This window comes from Danio aesculapii, chromosome 14 (genome assembly GCF_903798145.1).
Source record: "Danio aesculapii chromosome 14, fDanAes4.1, whole genome shotgun sequence".
NCBI lineage: Eukaryota > Metazoa > Chordata > Actinopteri > Cypriniformes > Danionidae > Danio > Danio aesculapii.
Genome location: NC_079448.1, coordinates 43,035,831 through 43,056,186, shown reverse-complemented (window position 1 = coordinate 43,056,186; position 20,356 = coordinate 43,035,831). Strand labels below are relative to the sequence as shown.

The 20,356-nt window shown below is 36.3% G+C and overlaps 1 protein-coding gene across 1 annotated transcript in view; it reads left to right on the top strand.

Moving 5' to 3' along the window:
* drp2 (dystrophin related protein 2) overlaps positions 1–20,356 on the top strand; it is a 156,351-nt gene that overhangs the window by 95,438 nt on the left and 40,557 nt on the right. Inside the window, exons 10-12 of the mRNA XM_056471891.1 lie at positions 3,213–3,414; positions 10,204–10,289; positions 19,630–19,787. Coding sequence (XP_056327866.1) covers positions 3,213–3,414; positions 10,204–10,289; positions 19,630–19,787 — 446 coding nt within the window. The remainder of the gene's footprint in view (positions 1–3,212; positions 3,415–10,203; positions 10,290–19,629; positions 19,788–20,356) is intronic.

The following is a 20,356-nucleotide window of genomic DNA, read 5'->3' as shown; positions in this document are numbered from 1 at the left end:
ATTCTGACAGCAATAACAAAAACATGCTAAAGTGATAAAGAGGATACATATCCTTGAAACGTTCACATCTTGAAAAGACAAAGCCATTCACAAAATACAGAAGCATTTTGTACAGAGACACACACACTCGTCTGGTTTGCTATGCTAGTGGGGACTCTCTGTTATAATAGATATAATGATAGATATAATGATGTTTATACTGTACAGACAGTGTATTATATGCCTGTCCCCTAAACCCAACCCTCAGGAAACATTCTGCAATTTTACATTTTCTAAATAATTTATTCTGTATGATATTTAAGCATGTTAAAACTGATATTCCAATGAGTAACATGTATGTGCATATTAAAGTTGAGGCCCCCACCAGGATATATGTTACATACGGGTTGGGAAAACGGAGACAAGGATCCACGTGCAGTTTAATAATCAAGAGTAATTAGGCAGGCAATGATCAAACAGGTACAAACTGGAGCGTGAGGGTAATGCAAAGAACGTGGTCAAAATATTAGGCAAATAATCGGGACTAAGGATGGCTGACGTGAAACTGACATTTCGACACAGTGTCGAGATCCTGAAGTGCAAGTGTTTCGAAACACTGCACCGAAGCATGATCTGAAACACCCATGCCACATGACTAAAGTGATTTGAAACACCCAGGTCACGTGACTAAAGTGATTTGAAACACCCAGGCCACGTGATTAAAGTGATTTGAAACACCCAGGTCACGTGACTAAAGTGATTTGAAACACCCAGGTCACGTGATTAAAGTGATTTAAAACACCCAGGTCACGTGACTAAAGTGATTCGAAACACCAGGTCTTATGACTAAAGCAATTCAAAATGTGTGTCATTTCAGAAGTGTTTTAAGACCTGGTCTCAATAATGTTTTAATAGTATTTTAATAATGTTACTTTTTTATGACCCAAATAATACATATTTATTCACAAAGTGTTCATTGTGATGTCAATATTAAAACAAAACATGTTACAAGAAAAGAGCATTTCAAACCTAATATCTATAGCTGCATCACCCGGGAATCAAATCTATTTTCTCTGCATGCTAGTCTGGAACTCTCACCCCTTAACTAAATCACTTGATTTAATATCTCAATTTGCTTTACTGTTTCTATGCTGAACTATGCTGAAGTTGTTCTAGAGCAATACATAAAAAATGACCAGTAGATGACACTGTAGAGACGGGTTTTAAAACGTTTCGAAGCTTCAACACATTTGCTTCGACTGATTCAGTGCTTCATTTCGTAACACTTCGTGATGCAGAAACAGTGAAGAAGACTGAGCAAACTGTTTGAGAATGTAATGAGTCAACCATGAGCTTTAGCTGTGTGTGTGTGTGTGTGTGTGTGTGTGTGTGTGTGTGTGTGTGTGTGTGTGTGTGTGTGTGTGTGTGTGTGTGTATCAGTCAGTGTCTCAATGATTGTCAGCTGTGGCAGGAGTCATGAGTGCAAAGACTCCTGGGAGTTGTAGTTCACATTGTGACAAAATTGTAGTCCGGGTGATTGTGACAATATACAAACATACTGATACTGTATACACACACATACACACACACACACGCACACACACACACACACACACACACACACATGCACACACACACACACACACACACTTCACAACCTATTTAGTAGCACTGTAAAAAAAGATTGCAGCTTTGTCAGTAAGGATCTTTTAGTTCATTTTGTGCACGTGTACTTTCATTTCCTTTAATATTATAGTAAGTAATGGATGAATAATAGGGCTCCAAATATATAGTTAGTCACAATTATTAGCCCCCCTGTTTATTTTTTTCCCCAATTTCTGTTTAACGGAGAGCAGATTTTTTTCATCACATTTCTAAACATAATAGTTTTAATAACTCATTTCTAATAACTGATTTATTTTATCTTTGCCATGATGACAGTAAATAATATTTTACTAGATATTTTTCAAGACACTTCTATACAGCTTAAAGTGACATTTAAAGGCTTAACTAGGTTAATTAGGTTAACTAGGCAGGAATTAGGGTAATTAAGCAAATTATTGTAAAAAGATGGTTTGTTCTGTAGACTATCGAAAAAATATATAGCTTGAAGGGGCTAATAATTTTGACCTTAAAATGATTCATAAAAAATGTAAAACTGCTTTTATTCTAGCCGAAATAAAACAAATAAGACTCTCCAGAAAAAAAAATATTATCAGACATACTGTGAAAATTTCCTTGCTCTGTTAAACATTATTTGGGAAATATTTTAAAACGAAAAAAATAATTCAAAGCGGGGCTAATAATTCTGACTTCAACATGTCAGCGCCAGTAAACAGAAAATACTCATAAGCAGGTGAAGACAAATAATTTATTATAAAAGGCAAAAAATCAGACAAACCAGTTGATCAGCCTGGAGTCCTGACATATATAAACATAAAAAACATTGTTCTTTTTGTTTGTTTTTGTTTATTTTTCTTCTATGCTGAAATAAAAAAGTACTGTGATTTTAAAAACGGAGATGCAACATTTTTGAATACCATTACAACCCTAACATCTATATGTATACAAAGAAAAACAGATGGCTCTTGTTTGTAGGTTCATCCTCATCAAGAAAACATGAATAAATTTTCCAGGTTATATAAGCCGGTCAAACCCACTACTAAGCATGTGCATTTCTGCATCTCAGCATTGACTTCTTGCATCTATTTTTCTCTCTGATTTCTCCTGGTTTGCTAGTCCACGTCATTAACTGAATTAATAACCGGGGCTGCTATAGAAACAGTACAGTTTTGTAAGCCGCCTGGCTCTGATGATTAAGGATGGCTGTATAAAAAGAGCATCTACAAAGCCCTTTTAGTGTCTCAGTCCACCCACCTGACCCCGAAACCACTCTGAATCCATATTTCAGCTCATTATCCAATTAGGATGGCATCAGCATACAGCGTTAACCCTATATTTCTTCCAACCGCACTAGAGATGGGCAGAGAAAATGATGTTAGAGCTTTTAAATCAGATTAGATCAGTGTTTCCCAACCATGTTTCTAAAGACACACCAGTGGTACTCATTTTCAACCTCTTCCTAATCAAACACACCTGAATCAACTTATCAGAACATTAGAAGAGACTGCAAAAGTTAATGGATCAGATAAGGGAATCACACTCAATGCAGACCAATACAGTACAGTGATACACATCTGATCTATATGTGGGTGTGTGTGTGTGTTTTCTAGTGGATCTGTTTAAGCTGAGCAGCGTGGTGGACGTGTTTAGAGAACAGGAGCTGCAGCACGGCGAACACGTGATGGACGTTGTGGAGGTCATTCACGCTCTCACTTCACTCTATGAGAGACTGGAGGAGGAGAGGTCCGTCCTGATCAACATCCCGCTGTGTGTCGATATGTGTCTCAACTGGCTGCTGAATGTTTACGACAGGTACTGACGGTAATGTCACCCACAACCTGTTTGACCCAATGATGTCAAACCAACCCTCCTGCTGTCTGCGAGTCGCTCAATGTGGAGATGCTGCATAAAGGGATGCTTTTTGAGACACGCAAAATTACTAACAGCTGGTTTTGTAAAGACATGGTAAAATGTTAGGGTTTCCTGTTTGATGCAGGATTTATGGGAGTAGAGTGTTTAATCTTTCTATTTTAAAGGGGAAGTATGTAAGTTTGACACGCAGTGGTTGAACTGGGTATTGCACTCCTGGATCAAAACAAACACAAGCACAGGTTGCCAGATTGAGGACCAACTGGAGTGAGTTTTACGATCAAGCCTAAAGGCTGATTTAAGTTGTGTTCTAAATAAAAGCAACAGCACGCGATAGAAGGAATATTTTCATATTAAAAGGAGTTTTTGTTCTAACCAACTCCTCAAATTGATATATTAGAAAAGATTTCTATTTCTTGCAGAAGAACAACATGAAAAACTGACAATGATCCCCTCAGGTACACCTCATGTGCTTTATTCAGTGTTAAATGCTAATAATGTGAGTTTGAATGCCATTTACATCACATTTATTGCCATACTACTGAAAGCAGCAGCTTTATTTATTATGTATTAATTAGATTATAAACCTTACCATTTCGTTGGAGTGCAGTAAGTGCACTATTCTGTGAAATTTCTGTCATGTTTTGTCTGCTGCTGCAAACAGCCAAATTGCTTAACGCTGCAAATCTCGTGACGTAGCTTGTTGTTAGAACACAAGGTTACAATGTAAACTGCACACCTAATGTTTACGCTCATAATATTCATATTATTTGCTAATTAATAACCTCATGTGGATCTCTGAATCTGCATCTCATTTCGGAGTCTGCTACTGTCCACCGGAGGTCACATTTCGGTCACAGACGCATACTTTGAGAACCTTCCTGACTGAATAAATGAAATATGCAGTTTTCCAGCAAGGCTATCCGGGGTGCGGAAAAATAATTAGCCATAAATGGGTGGGTTAAATGACCGAAACAAAGACATTGTACATTTTCACAGCAGAATATCTGATTTCAGCATTGTTTTTCAGATAAACAAGAATGTTCACTTGTCATGTTTCTTAAATATCTGCAAAAATATTATGATATTTTTGTGCTTTAGAAGTGTCAAGAACTTAGTTAAACTTTACAAAAACTATACAGCATGTTTAACAACAGAAAAAAAACTAATTAATATATATATATATATATATATATATATATATATATATATATATATATATATATATATATATATAATCTTTGACTTTTTCTATAATGGCCCCAAACATTAGAAAAAAATGAATCATTTTCTATTTTCATGAAGGCTGTTCATATTTTTTCCTAACCCTAACCCTCATATGCAGACACACACCTGCTGCATGAATGCTTTATGAATACCATCTTGCTAAAAACTTTTTACACAGGTTCTGCAGGTTCCTTTAGCATTAGAAAATATACCCTTTACTTTAAGGGTTAAACATTGATGAAAAACTGCACACTGATGACAGAAAAACCTTTACATTCACAGTTTATGATGAAGATCAGGTTGTTTCTTCACGCACAACAGATTTGATGATTGAACTTAAATTTAGCTGCTTTATTTAGCGAAAGAGGTTTAGTAAAGGCGGGTCATTTTTGAGGCAAAGGGCGAACAGTGTATACAGAATTCTAAGACAACAGGAGAGTTAAATTATTATGAGCAGATTCATTCATTCATTTTCACAACAGCGGAATGAACCTCTAACTGAACCTCCAACTTATCAACTTATCCAGCATAGCATTTTACACAGTGGATGCCCTTCTAGCTGCAACCCAGTACTGGGAAACATCCATACACACTCATTCACACACATACACTATACGGCCAATTTAGATTCTTCAACTCAACTATATTGCATGTCTTTGGACTTTGGGGGAAACCAGAACACCCAGATTAAACCCACGCCAACATGGGGAGAACATGCAAACTCAAACAGGACTGGAACCAGCGACCTTCTTGTTGTGAGGCAACAATGCTAACCACTGAAACACTGTGTCGCCATTATGAGTAGATTTTCTCAGGAATTAAACTTTACTACGTAAAATGTGAACTTTTACTTTTACTTGAGTACATTTAATGCTCTATCTGTACTTTAACGGCCCTATTTTCTTTCAGCCTACAGTCACTACTTATATGTTTATTTTTCCTTGTCTCATGTGATTGGATGGGAATCACAGGTCAGGAGGGTCATGCCAAACCATATAACCAAACATTGGCTATGTTTTTTGTGAAATCATATGTTGCGGCTTCTCTGTCTCTTTGCTGACTGTCCCGCAACTGCAATTCCTTCTCGTCCAAATTTTTAATTTAAGTGAGCTATTTTTAGAGTGTGCCATAGCAGTGTGCACACAACGCTTCTGCTCGCGGACCTGTGCATCAACAACAGCCAGACTCTCAGCTCCTCTGTGGCAATGACGGTGCACGGTTAATCACCATGCATGAAAAGAGAGAAAGGAGAGAGAAAATTTGCTCCGGTCAGGATGATCATATTTTCTGTCAAAATTTTCCATATACCCATTGATGCTATTGCATGTAATTAATATTTTTATGTGACTAAAATGTACACATTTTCAAGCTAAATTTTAATCATATAAATAATAATATATATGCAGTTATATATATATTAATCATATGTAATAATTTAAATGTCCATATAATTACATATAATGAATATTTATATGATTTAAATTTAACTTGAAAACGTTTGTTTGAAATAAAGGTTTAACAGTGGAAATTGATAAACATGTTATTTACATTTTATTCACATGTAAAACATTAATGGTGAACATTGTTTACTTTTTTTTACATTACAATTTATTTTTAAAATTATTTCCCTATTTATCTTTCCCTATTAAACTAAAATGATTTTTTTTTAATCTTTTTTTCAGGTTCAGATTTATTTTGTGCTGTAAAAAGTACTTGAAAGATTATTTTTGAGGTAGCTCTGTGTTAATCTCACTGAAGCAGAACTAGCCACCATCTTTGAAGTAACATCAAATGACGTCTCGCTAGGGTTGGAGTTCTTTAATCTGCCCAACTTAAAGCAGCTTTATAGATGGTATTTGCAAATAGCGAGTAGGAAAATTTACAATTTTGAGTTGTCTGAAACAAAACATTTACACACCCTTTGGCACTTTTATTGGAGAGTTCCTAAAAGAACCAGTTAAACTATTTTTCAAGAAATTTTCAATGATATAAAGAAGCTTTCTTTCTACTGTAAAAGACTGTTGCGGCCCAAAATACAAAACTGGCTGTATTAATTAAATCATGACTTGAGCCGAACACATGAAAGACACGGATGCTTGACATAGCAATCTGACATCCCCATCAATATACAATTAATCTATTTAATTACAAATAAATCAACCTTACAAGAAGAAACACAAAAAAATAATTGACAAACAACAGTAGACAGGTAGTAGTTCAGATGAAAAATCCTCTAAATCCATCAGATCTCTTTTCTTGTTAATGAGCATTTTCTATCAGGCTCCTCTGATTAGATTCAGAAGCTGGACTTCTTTGATCGACCTGCATGAAGTATTTTTTAATTTAAATTCAACCGCAAACAGGGCAACCTTGCAATGCGCAGGCCTGATATCGCGAGTCAACAAAAGGGTACTTTCACTTTTAGCGTCTTTTGCGCACTCAGTTTCGGTATTTCAAATGGAGACGCGTCTGATCAGCATGCAAATAGAAAGGGATGCCGCGAGTTGAAAAAAGCTAAATATTTCAGAGTGCCGCGAGCAAACCATGCATCATGTGACAGGAGCCAACCAGGCAGCTTCACACTTTGTATGGAATTGCACAGTAATAAAGGTAGACTAATCCCCTCAGATTAACGATTTAACAAATCCAGATACAGATCCTCTCTCAGTGATGATCATTACATCACATATCCACCTCACATTGAACCTGACCTCAGTGCACTTGTTCAGCCCAACACAAGCTAGAATTCTCTCACTGAACATATATAAATATATAATATATAAATATATGAATATAAATAAATAAAATGAACTGTGGCATTTATGAGAAGTTGATATTGCGATGCCGGTCTTTAAAATACTTTTTGTGTAAAATTGATTATTTTTTAAACTTTAGAGTTTTTATAAATGTTTACTGAATCGTTTCACAGATTTTTTTTTTTTTTGATAACAAATGGTCTGGCCCTCTAATGTGACCCCTTGGAAAAATTAATTGCCCACCCCTACTCTACCTGCTACACAAATAAACAAACTAAGCAAAATAGTTAACACATTACGAATACTCAAGAATTAAAAAGTTAACAAAAAAACGTAACAATGAAAGAGCAATGCGTGAAGCGACCAAACCGAAAATGAGTGAGTGAGATATAGCCGACAATACCCTCAGGATTAAATACAGAGACTCTAAATAATGTCACCTGCATTATCCAATCCAGGCAAGCCACTCAGTAGCTCCACCTAGTAAACTCAGACACAAGCGCACACAAAACACAACAATACCCAATGCAAAATAAAGGATGGACCCACGTGGCAAATCATATTTGTGGAATGCAAAGATGGATGTTTAATGTTGGAACCATTGAAAACACCAAGTATTTAGACCTGTTGTTGGAATATCTAGCCAATTCCATGCGTGTTTAATAAAAAAGATCAGGAGAGAATTTTCTTCAATGTCAAAAATATTAGTAATTTATTAGATACAAATGAATGTTACGATGTCAGAGCTCTGGGTTACGTTACACCAATGCAATACAATAATTATATTCAGGAGGTTCGCAACAAATCTAAATTTCCCTGACTCCAATATTTATACAAAGCTGATATTAAAAGGATGAGTTTTGGTGGAATTCGTCACATGCACCCAAACATACTTCGCCTTTCTGCATTTCTTCTCTGCATCCCAGAACTGAACAGTTAAATGCACCTTCAAAATATTTCAAAACATCTACGAGCATCCAGCTCCTTTTGACCATAAACATGTCTAGACTTCTTGTTCTACAGAATGTCTGGAGCAGCTATTTTTATTGTTTTCTGCTATTTACCTCAGTATGCAACACAGTAAAAAGTAGTATGTTTGGTTAGTATATCATATCATACAAAAGAAGAAGATTGGTCAATCTGGTGCTAGTCAAAACATATTTTCTAATGATTATAAAATCTTAGTCTAAACATTTTTTTCTAATAAAGAGCCAAAATTAATAAAAATAAATTCCTTTTTCCCAACACTGTTTACATCAAAGATGTAATGAACAAAGAAATAAGCTATATACGATGTGTCCGTCATAACCATCAAGACATAAAAACATAAAGATTTATAAACATAAGATTTATAAATAAATGTTTTAACCAAGGGCAATGTCGACTCACAGCAAGAAGATTGCTGGTTCGAGTCCCGGCTGGACCAGTTGGCATTTCTGTGTGGAGTTTGCATGTTCTCTCTGTGTACGCGTGGATTTCCTTCGTGTGCTCCGGTTTCCCTCACAGTATAGGTGAATTGAATAAACCAAATTGGCTGTAGTGTATGAGTGTGTGAGTTTGTGGGTATTTCTCAGTACTAGGTTGCAGCTGGAAGGGCAAATGAGTGAATCTTTTAACCAAAATATATGTAGATGATGCATAAAAATGTATTATTAGGTTTCACTTGGTTACAAGATCTTGGCATTTGTGTTTTAAAGTAAAACGTTTCTGTCTAATTAGCATGAACACTTACATGTCATTTATTTTTAAATCTCTCACACATATGGAAAAAACCTTATTTTTCTATGTTGCACAGTTAAGTAAATTAAATCATGATGACGGCACTGAGTAATCACCAGCAGGCAACTAATCAGACGGTAGGAGTTAAAAGACCCACTGCTTGACTCTAAATATCACATTCTGTGCCAAGCTCTTAGCTTAGCCAATGTTTTTTTTTGAAGATGTATTTATTTATTTATCTATCTATTAACTAGCGAGAATGTGTCTCAAATATATACACCAGACTCTTAACTACCTGCTGCTAATGACTGAAAATCAGAGCTCTCACCCTGCGAATAATTGCTAGTAATTGCTTTTTTTGTTTTGCTATAAACACCGAGTGTGAATAAGAATGAGCAGCGTGCAGGAGGATGATAATGACAAGCTCTCAGTCAAACACGAAAGCCAAACAAGGTAGGAAATGTTCCCTTTAGAAGCAATACTGACAGGGGATTTCTTGTTATGCAAAGCAAAAAAAAAGCAATCTGCTCGTGTTTGATCAGTTCTCTGGTATATTGTGGGATCTGTACAGCAATCTGTTTAGATGTGCTGCTGAGATCTTGATCTCGAATTCTTCCTGACCCCAGTTTTAGTTTTTTCTGACAGGCCTATCAGCAGCAATGAATGTCAAATGTATTTTCCTGTTAACAGAAGTGCACTACTATACAAATATAAAAAGAAATTCGCTGAATAAATACTTGCTGCATCACTGTATTTTGCTCGCCTGGCAGGACCAGCCTCTGGCAGCGTCCTCATTATGGATTCCAATGGCTTGGAGAAAGTTACTCCTCTGGAACTTAATATGTTGACCAGATATCCGTGGTAGCTTGTTATTAAGTGTAGTAGTGAAGCGAGGCAGCTGCTTCTAGATACATTCATGGAGGTGTATTGAGCCTTTCAGTTTTGACTGGTGCTTTACTGTGTACAAAAGTTGTGTGTTATCTGACAGAACCATGTGCATTTTTGAATGTGTTTGTGTTTCTTTTTCTAGTGGTCGTAATGGTAAGATGCGAGTGCTCTCCTTCAAGATGGGCTTGGTTATTCTATGCAATGCAGACATCCAGGAGAAGTATAAATGTGAGTAGTGGGCAATGCCACATAATCTTGATCTTTTTCTGTACAAGCTGTCTCTTATCGCTGTTTTCTGCCTTTTTTTTACAATTTAACTGAAGACTCACTTTGACTGAATAATTTGAATCAATGCATCTGTTACGTCCTGACTGGTCTAGGGTTGGCGGGATTAATAACAGAAGTATAAATTAAATTTTGAAATAAGAAATTTGGGGTTTTCCCCTTCTTCTGTCCAAGCACACAATAACCACAAAAGTAATTTAGCAAGGAATAACAATGTTTGTTTTCAAACTAAAGTTCTCAGAAACATCTGTTCAGAAAGGCAATCAAAGGCTGTTTCTCAATACAAAGTATGCAAAGTTTGGACTTTCGTCCTTGGAAGTTCAGACTTGCCAAGTTCAGACTTGGAAGAACGAACTTCCGAGGACACAAGTCGGGTACTTCTTCAAATGGTACGGCATTGTACTTTATAACGTCACTTACCTCACCATGGATTCATTGGTTTCACTTTACATTTAAGATAAAATGATTTAATTACATAAAGTCTATATTATTATTATAAATCTACATTTTTGAGATAAGAAAATGTAAACATAAATCACTATAAATGTGAAGTGAAATGGATTATTATACACAGACTCGTGTCTTTTATTATCAAATTTAATAAACTACAATAGACATTAGTATATATTAGTATATTAGTATGGACAACAAGTATAAAGTAAAAGGGGTACACAATAAGAAATAAAGATAACGTTTAGCAATTTGGTAAATAAAGACAAACCTCGTACAACACGGTAACATTATTAAAGACAATTATAAGAGGTAGCTAAATAACACGGACAAAATAGTACTCCTGATAACAGATAATAGATTTATAAGACTAAAAACTGTCCGTTAGATATACACAAAATGTATTAAATATCATGTATTAACTACAATGGACAGATGCAATCCAGCGGTACATCCGTGATAGTCTGGCCGATTAAAAGCTGCTCTTGGCGGGGGTGGTGATGATGAGCTACCGCTGACAGGCTGGGGGTCAGAGTTTGCATAAGCTGAGGCACATCGCCAAAGACGCACTATCTTTATAAATAAACTGCCGATTCGAGTTTAAAACAACTACATTCTCGCCTGAAAAGTTCTTAAAACTTTGATTTTTTTTTTACACAACAGAGGAGTATTTTTAAAACCATGCAGGTTTTCTCCTCCACCATTAGCTTTCGCTGGTTACGCTGCAATACATTCTGGGATACCTGTGCTTTGTAAGTTCGCACAAGTTACCTCTCGAAGCATCCTTGGCAAAAGGGGCAGAGCAAGTACACATCCGGGAATTTTACCTGTACTTGGCAAGATGTGAACTTTGAATTGGAACAGCACTTCGATGACGGTTGATGACGTTTCACAAGGACACAAGAACGCAAGTACAGACAAGAACGCATATTGAGAAACAACAAAAGTCTCTTTAAGGCAAGTAATTTCACCTCGGCGGCCATCTTTGAAGCGCCTCTCTGGCATTATGCTCGGGCGTTCTGTCTGAATGGGGAAACATCAAATTCTCCAAAACTGTTTGTCATGCTTACGATTACATTACATATTTGGAATCACCAATAAAATTAAACAATATTCGTCTCATTAGTTTTGATTATAAACATCAGAATCAAACAAAATCTGCATTTTTTCAGGTTGCGCATGCGCACTCGAAAGAGAAGCGATCACGACACCAACCTTTCATTTATAGCCGTTCTACACATTATCATCCTCTGGATAATGATCGTCTGACCGCGCTGCTCTTCTGAAGTAATCCACAACCTGTTCTTGATGGCGAATCTCCTCCAGAAATGACAGCGACTCTTTGTTTACAATTTGTGGGTGTTTGAGTAGCTGCTGCTGTCATGTGACGTGCGTTTGACAGGACAGACTGTACCTCGCGTTCATTTCATACAGATTACAAAACCAAAAATCTTTTGTTTTCAAGTGTAATCGGTTCATTTAAAAGTTCAGATTTCAAGCTTTATGTGGATATGTTTCTTATGTCTGTGAAGCAAGTATTCGCTGAGATTCCAGTGCGTTTGTTGATCAGAAACTGTCTTAAAGCACACGTCTGATCTGAGCTTCTCCCCCGGAAAATCAACCCTCTATATCAATTGATGATTGGCTGCTGCACTAGTAGGCGGGGCTTTATTCGCCATATTGGTCGTTTCACTTTTCCCCATTCAAAACTATACGAGTGACTTGTCTTGTGTATCTATAGTCTTTGAAGGAATCCAGGCCAAAATAATAAACAAAGTCAACTAACTTGAGGGGAAATAATCATAACTCCCCTGCTAAAATAAAGAACCCCAAATAAAATGACAACAAACTTGCCTTTCTCCCTCGGTGACACAAACCAAGAGAAAACCGGATTTAAAAGTAAATGGCAATTCCCAACCTACTGCTTGAATTTTCCTAAATAATATATAGTTTTAATATAATAAACAAAATAACACAGGCTCTAATGAAATATGGCGAGCAGTTAGAAAAGAGAAAAAACGTTGTCAACCAACGAAATGACTCACAGTCACAACACATTAATGCAACGGATAATCTGGGGCAGGAGACTCTCGGAACAACAGCTGAGACAACGATGAAGCTTTGCAACCAGCACCAAGCAGAAGGTCCATCCTTTGTTCCTCTCCTCCGCTTTTATACACTCCAGCTCGCAACACAGCTGGATCCAGTCAAGCGCAGCTATAGAGAGGGAGAGAGAGAAACCTGCGCATGCTCCACAGCGCGCAACACAGCTACTCCATCCAGATGCACAAACAAATCACAAAGCTATATATATAAAATTTATATACTATATAAAGTAAATGAACAAATAATTATATTATGTTCTGGAACGTAACAAGTCACTAACTGGAGACTTTATTAGTCATTTGATTCAGTAATTAGTTAACTGGGCACTCACTCTGATTTGATTCACTGAGTAATTACCTGTAGACTTGCTCTGACTGGATAATTTTAATCTGAAAGTAGTTAACTGGATACTCACTCCAACCAGATCATTTGAATCAGTGAGTCAAATACTGAAAACTCATTCTGAATGGATAATTTGAATCAGTGAGTAGCTTAGTGGACACCTAGTCTGACCAGATCATTTAAATCAATGGATCAATAAGAGGAAACTCACCTTGACTGGTTAATTTGAGCCGTTAACTGAACACTCACTCAAACTGAATCATTCAAATCAATGAGTCACTAACTAGAGACTTTCTCTGACCAGATAATTTGAATCAGTGATTAATTAATAGGGCACTTACTCTGATTTGATTCAGATTATTTAAACCAATGAATCAATAACTCACCTTTACTGGATATATTGAGCAAATAATTTGAATCAGTGATTAGTTGACTGGGCACTCATTCTCATTTGAATCAATAAGTCCCTAACTGGACACTCACTCTGACCAGATAATTTGAATCAATGATTCATTACCTGTAGACTTGACTGGATTCTGACTGGATGATTTAAATCTGAAAGTAGTTAACTGGTTACTCACTCCAACCAGATCATTTGAATCAGTGAGTCAAATACTGAAGACTCATTCTAAATGTATAATTTAAATCAGTGAAATAAGTAACTTACTGGACACTCAGTCTGATCAAATCATTTAAATAAATGAATCAATAACTGAAAACTTAACTTTACTGGATAATTTGAGTCTTTAGCTGGAGACTTGCTCTGACCAGATCATTTGAATCAATGGTTAGTTAACTGGACAACTCACTCTGACCAGATCATTTGATTCAAAGAGTCACTAACTGGAGACTCGATCTGACCTGATCATTTGAAACAGAAGTTAACTGGGCAATCACTCCGAATGGATCATTTGAATCAATGAGTCATTACCTGTAGACTTGCCATGACTAGATATTTTGAATCACAATGTAGTTAACTGGATAATCACTTCAACTAGATCATTTGAATCAGTGAGTCACTTACTGAAGACTCATTCTGAATGGATAATTTGAATCAGTTAGTAGCTTGACCAGATCATTTAAATCATTGAATCAATAACTTGAAACTCACCTTTACTGGATAATATGAGACTCGCTCTGACTAAATAATTTGAATCCATTTGTCACTAACTGGACACTCACTGGACCAGATCATTTGAATTAATGAGTCTTTACCTGTAGACTGGATCATTTGAATCAGATTATACTTGACTAGACACTCACTGACTAGAACATTTGAATCAGTGAGTCACTTAGTAAAGAATCATTCTGAACGGATGATTTGAATCAATTACTCATTACCTGTAGACTTGCCGTGACTAGATATTTTGAATCAAAATGTAGTTACCTGGATACTCACTCCAACCAGATCATTTGAATCAATGAGTCACTTACTAAAGACTCATTCTGAATAGATAATTTGAAGTGAGAATCTTACTGGACACTCATGCTGTGTCCAAAATCGCATACTTCCATACTATACAGTATGCTAAAATCAGTATGGAAGCCGAGTAGTATGTTAGAATTCATAGAATTCGAAAATCAGTATGCCAGAAGAACCCGGATGACTTACTACTTCCGGCGAGATTCTGGAGTGTGCATCCCATGCACACTGCGCTATCCCATGATGCCCCACGAGAGAGTTCATGAATGGAAGTAAAGCGACGCAACTGATGCAGGTAGGTCACGTGATCATGACAAAATGGCGGATGTAGTACATCCGAATTCCATTCATACTTTTCACATTCATACTGTATAGAACGTACTTTTCTAACGGCCGAGTAGTACATTTAAATTCAAATGCAGTACCTACTGAGTAGTAGGCGGTTTGGGATGCAGCCCATGTCTGACAAGATCATTTAAACCAATGAATCAATAACTGGAAAATCACATTGACTGATTAATTTGAGTTTTTAACTAAAGACTCGCTATGACTGGATAATTTGAATCAACGAGTCAATAATTGGAGACTCACTCTGACCTGATCATTTAAAAAAAAGAAATTAGTTAACTGGGCAATAACTAAGAACAGATCATTTGAATCAGTGAGTAACTTACTGATTACTCATTCTGAATGGATAATTTGAATCAGCGAGTAGTTTACTGGACACTCAATCTGACCAGATCATTTAAATAAATGAATCAATAACTGGAGACTCATCCAGGCCAAATCATTTGAATCACTGAGCTGTTTCTCCATCTAGTATAGATGAGTGTTGGTGTAGGTGATTTTTCAGCACTATTAGCCACGATGTCAGCAAAACCTCAGCCAGACACCTCCTTTTTGTCTTGTTTTCAAAAATCTGTAGTTCAGAAAAAGTAAGTAAACCCTCTGTCACAGTTCAGTGCCATAGTCGTTCTCTCAAGGGGGTTTCCTTTCAATTTTTTGTAATGCTTTAAAATTTCATCTGTGGCCTAAAATTTTATCTGCTGTTGGGAGAGAGTGGGTTAGTGGGTAATTTGACAGGGCAGTCACAACACAGGACACAGTATATAAGAGCCAAGCACAGAAAGCATCATTTTTAAACCAGAGGTGCTAATCCATGAGTCAAGACACAGAATATGTCAACTTTGCATAAAATGTGACTTACTTGTTATGTAACTTCTATATTAAAGAGTACATCAGCCTTGCATAAATTGTGATCATTACTTGAGTAAAGAGAGGAAGCACCAACTGATTGGTCAGGATTATTTTTACTGTTTATTATATTATATTCTAATATATATATATATTGTGCAGCCCTAATTTCTATATTAAATAATACATCAGCCTTGGTGTGGAATGTGTAGATTGTGCTGACTGTCATTTGTTCCTGTTCAAGATGTTTTGAAACATTATAGTTTTTCCCCATAGTCTAAGTCAAAACTGATGACAAAGCCACAAATGTTAAAGTTAGTGGTCTCAACTTTGTTTCAAAGAAGTACAATTTTTTTAATGAATGAGATAAAAATAGAATGTGACACATTGCGCTTCAACTGATGTTGTTGAAACAGTCTGAAACGAACATTCTGCAAGTATTTACAACTGTGTTTTTGTTTTATTCTGCAGGTGCACCTTTAGATATACTAATACTTGACTAAAGTATTTGCGACACTGTTTTAGATCATGAATTTACACCATATATAGTAAACTACATTTTTTTGTAGTTTTTATGCTTTAAGTCTACATGTATGATTTTTACTTTAAGTAAACTTAGCATCATACTTATAGTTTAATATTTATAGAATATGTTTGCACTTTAAGCACTACTGTGTTCCAACTTATATGTTTTACTTTGTAAAGAATAATTTGAAGAGGTTGTAAGTTTATTAAACAGTATGTAAAGCATATGAAATGTGGAAAAAGTATTAATAGGCTGCTTAGTTGAGAGTGTACACAAATATGTTTTTGTACACAATATACTTAATATGTTAATAATTCACTCACTGGCCACTTTATTAGGTACACCTTACCAGTACCGGGTTGGACCCCCTTTTGCCTTCAGAACTGCCTTAATACTTTGTGGCAAAGATTCAACAAGGTACTGGAAATATTCCTCAGAAACTTTGGTCCATATTGACATGATAGCATCACGCAGTTGCTGCAGATTTGTCAGCTACACATCCATGATGCGAATCTCCCGTTCCACCATATCCCAAAGGTGCTCTATTGGATTTAGATATGGTGATTGTGGAGGCCATTTGAGTGCAGTGAACTCATTGTCATGTTCAAGAAACCAGTTTGAGATGATTTGCGCTTTATGACATTGCGTGTTATCCTGGTGGAAGTAGCCATCAGAAAATGGGTACACTATGGTCGTAAAGGGATGGACATGGTCAGCAACAATATTCAAGTAGGCTGTGGCGTTGACAAAATGCTCAATTGGTATTAATGGGTCCAAAGTGTGCCAAGAAAATATCCCCTGTGTTTGACGTGTTGTGCATTCAAAGATGCTCTTCTGCATACCTTGATTGTAACGAGAGATTATTTGAGTTACTGTTGCCTTACTTTCAGCTCAAACCAGTCTGGCCATTGTCCTCTGACCTCTGGCATCAACAAGGCGTTTGCGCTCACAGATCTACCGCTCACTGGATATTTTCTCTTTTTCAGACCATTCTTTGTAAACCCTAGAAATGGTTGTGCGTGAAAATCCCTGTAGATCAGCAGTTTCTGAAATACTCAGACCAGCCCGTCTGGCACCAACAACCATGCCACATTTAAAGTCACTTAAATCACCTTTCGTCCTCATTCTGATGCTCAGTTTGAACTGCAGCAGATTGTCTTGACCATGTCTACATGCCTAAATGCATTGAGTTGCTGCCATGTGATTGGCTGATTTGCGTTAACTAGCAGTTGGACAGGTGTACCTGATAAAGTGGCTGGCGTGTGTATGTTATAGTATTTAATATAATAAAAACAAATGATTTAATCATTAGTACAACATACTTGAGTATTTTAAGTATATTTTTGAGAAGTAAATAAAAAACGTATATTTGCTTGACCAATCTAACAACCATTCTAGCTTAAACTAAATTTTCTAACTACAATTGAATTTTCCACCCATAGACTTATAAAATCTTAAAACACATGAAGTTGCAATAAAAAAATGCTATAATTATGCAAAAATAAACACCCATACTTTATGATGACTAATAGTAAACACTATTAAAGTTGCAAGCAGGCTTCTGTTAGTGCTGAGAAGTGGCCAGATAACATCTTTCATTTCTTTGTTTATTTCAAATCATGCCAACAGCCACTGGCACATAGTGTTGTTCATCTGTCCATATCAATTGTACATCTGCAGTGCTATTTCTGGGTGTCGGCCGACGTTTCGGCTTGAGGCCCCAGGACCCTGGCCCTGATCGACCAGCTCGTATAATCTGTCCTTGTGCATGAGGGTGGTTTACATGTGGGTGTGATTATGTGTGTGTGTTTGCCCGCACAGCAGGAAGATCTGCGTGTGCCAGCCACTTTAGATGGTGCTATTTTTACTGGCACTGCGGAGAATATTCTCACTCCTGTCAGGATCATTCAGCTCATGATGGCTGGATTCATGACACACACTGTTTGAGCTCTTCTCTTAGCTAATGTTAGCCTTTTGTCCACATTTACATCAGTGTTGGCATCAAGCCGGCGAATTCATCTCGAAACACTCTATTCAGCCAAACATTTACACAATTTACACACTACACAATAATATTAAGGTTATCGAGCCGATGGAGCACATCCCCTGATTGCAGTATAACTTGCTTTATCAATAATTATTATTTATTATAGGCTAGGTTACAAATATTTGACCAACTGCCTCTACATGCAAAACACACTCATGCTCTGAAAATAGGTTCCCTTTTGCATAGCTATTATGTTTTTGGCAAATGACTTAACAATAGTTTACTATGCTATATGTGCCATGGCTACTTTGGCTGACTCACTTAACTCTAGTAAAACTAGATTATGTGTACCTGGGCTACCTTGCCTAATGGCTTAACACTAGTGGCTACCTTTCCGACCAGTTTAGCTCTAATTTCACTCACTACTGCATGTGTAGCTAGCTTATTGGTTGTTAATGTGACCTGCAAGTTGAAGATGTAGTCGGAAACAGATTTCAGAGGATCTACCAGCCTGTGAAACTTGTATCTGTTTATTTGTTTTTTGTTAATTGTTTAATTAAAACAATTTTTCTTTTTTGCTTTAGTTAACTAACTACAAAGGCCAGAAAACTATGTATCTACACTTGAAGCCAGAATTATTAGCCCCCCTTTGACTTTTTTATTCTTTTTTAAATATTTCCCAAATGATGTTTAATAGAGCAAGGATATTTTTACAGTATGTCTGATAATATCTTTTCTTCTGGAGAAAGTCTTATTTGTTTTATTTCGGCTAGAATGAAAGCAGTTTTTAATTAAAAAAAAAACATTTTAAGGTCAAAATTATTAGCCCCTTTAAGCGTACTTTTTTTTCGATAGTTATTAGAAATGAGTTATTAAAACTATTATGTTTAGAAATGTGCTAAAAAAATCTTCTCTCCGTTAAACAGAAATTGGGGGGAAAATTATCATTTTAATTAATTATTTATTATTTAATTAATTATTTAAATATACATGAAAACTGTATTCAACTATATATACATTTTTTTTAAATGTGTATATTTAGTTTTTTCTTTTGTTATTTCTCCTTACTTTTTTATTATGCCAACACCTCAAACATTAAAGTGTGAGCCATCTCGCCTCACACCTCTGTAACCTAACGACATTTAAGTCTCACATTCTCAGTTTGCCCACCTCCAGATTTCTGCACACTGTCGCAGAGCTTCTTTTCCCAAGTGTCTTCTTTTATTGAACCAGGTCTTCTGTTTGTCTATTGCAGACCTTTTCCGACAGGTGTGTGGTCCAGGCGGCCTGACAGATCAGAAACATCTCAGTCTGTTACTGCATGAGGCCATTCAGGTTCCACGGCAGCTCGGGGAGGTGGCGGCATTTGGAGGGAGCAATGTGGAACCCAGTGTCCGCAGCTGCTTTCGCATGGTAAGACTTAACTTATCTCTCACATGGTAAGAGTTTGGTTCAGAAATGATGAACCAAACTTGTTTTTTTTTTATGGCTGAATACAGATTTTCTAACATATTAAAAACTAGTCTATTTTAATTATGTTTACATGAAGTGTAATTTTAATATTTAAAGTAAAACACAATGATTGGACTTTGTGAAATAATGATACATAAAACCTACAAAACTAAAACAGTAAAAAGGTTGAATAATTCACTCTCTGCATAGGAATAATGCAGGAAATGCAGTATTGTATTGGTTAGTGCTGTAAACAAAGCAGCTGGGCAAGAATTGAATATACTTTGCATGGAAATAATCAAAACACAAAATACCATCTGAACTTTTCTGAAGACAATGGGTTCCCCTTACCTATAGATACTTTAATAAAACCACCCCCAAGTTTCTTACAGTATTTCACACTTCGCAAACAATGAGAGCAAACAGTTTCTTATATAAGGACTTCAAAAGAGTGCAATGGGGATGCAAATCTGTCAAGCATGTTTACATTGTAAAACAATGGAAAAGTAGCACATTCGTTAGTTTGAAAT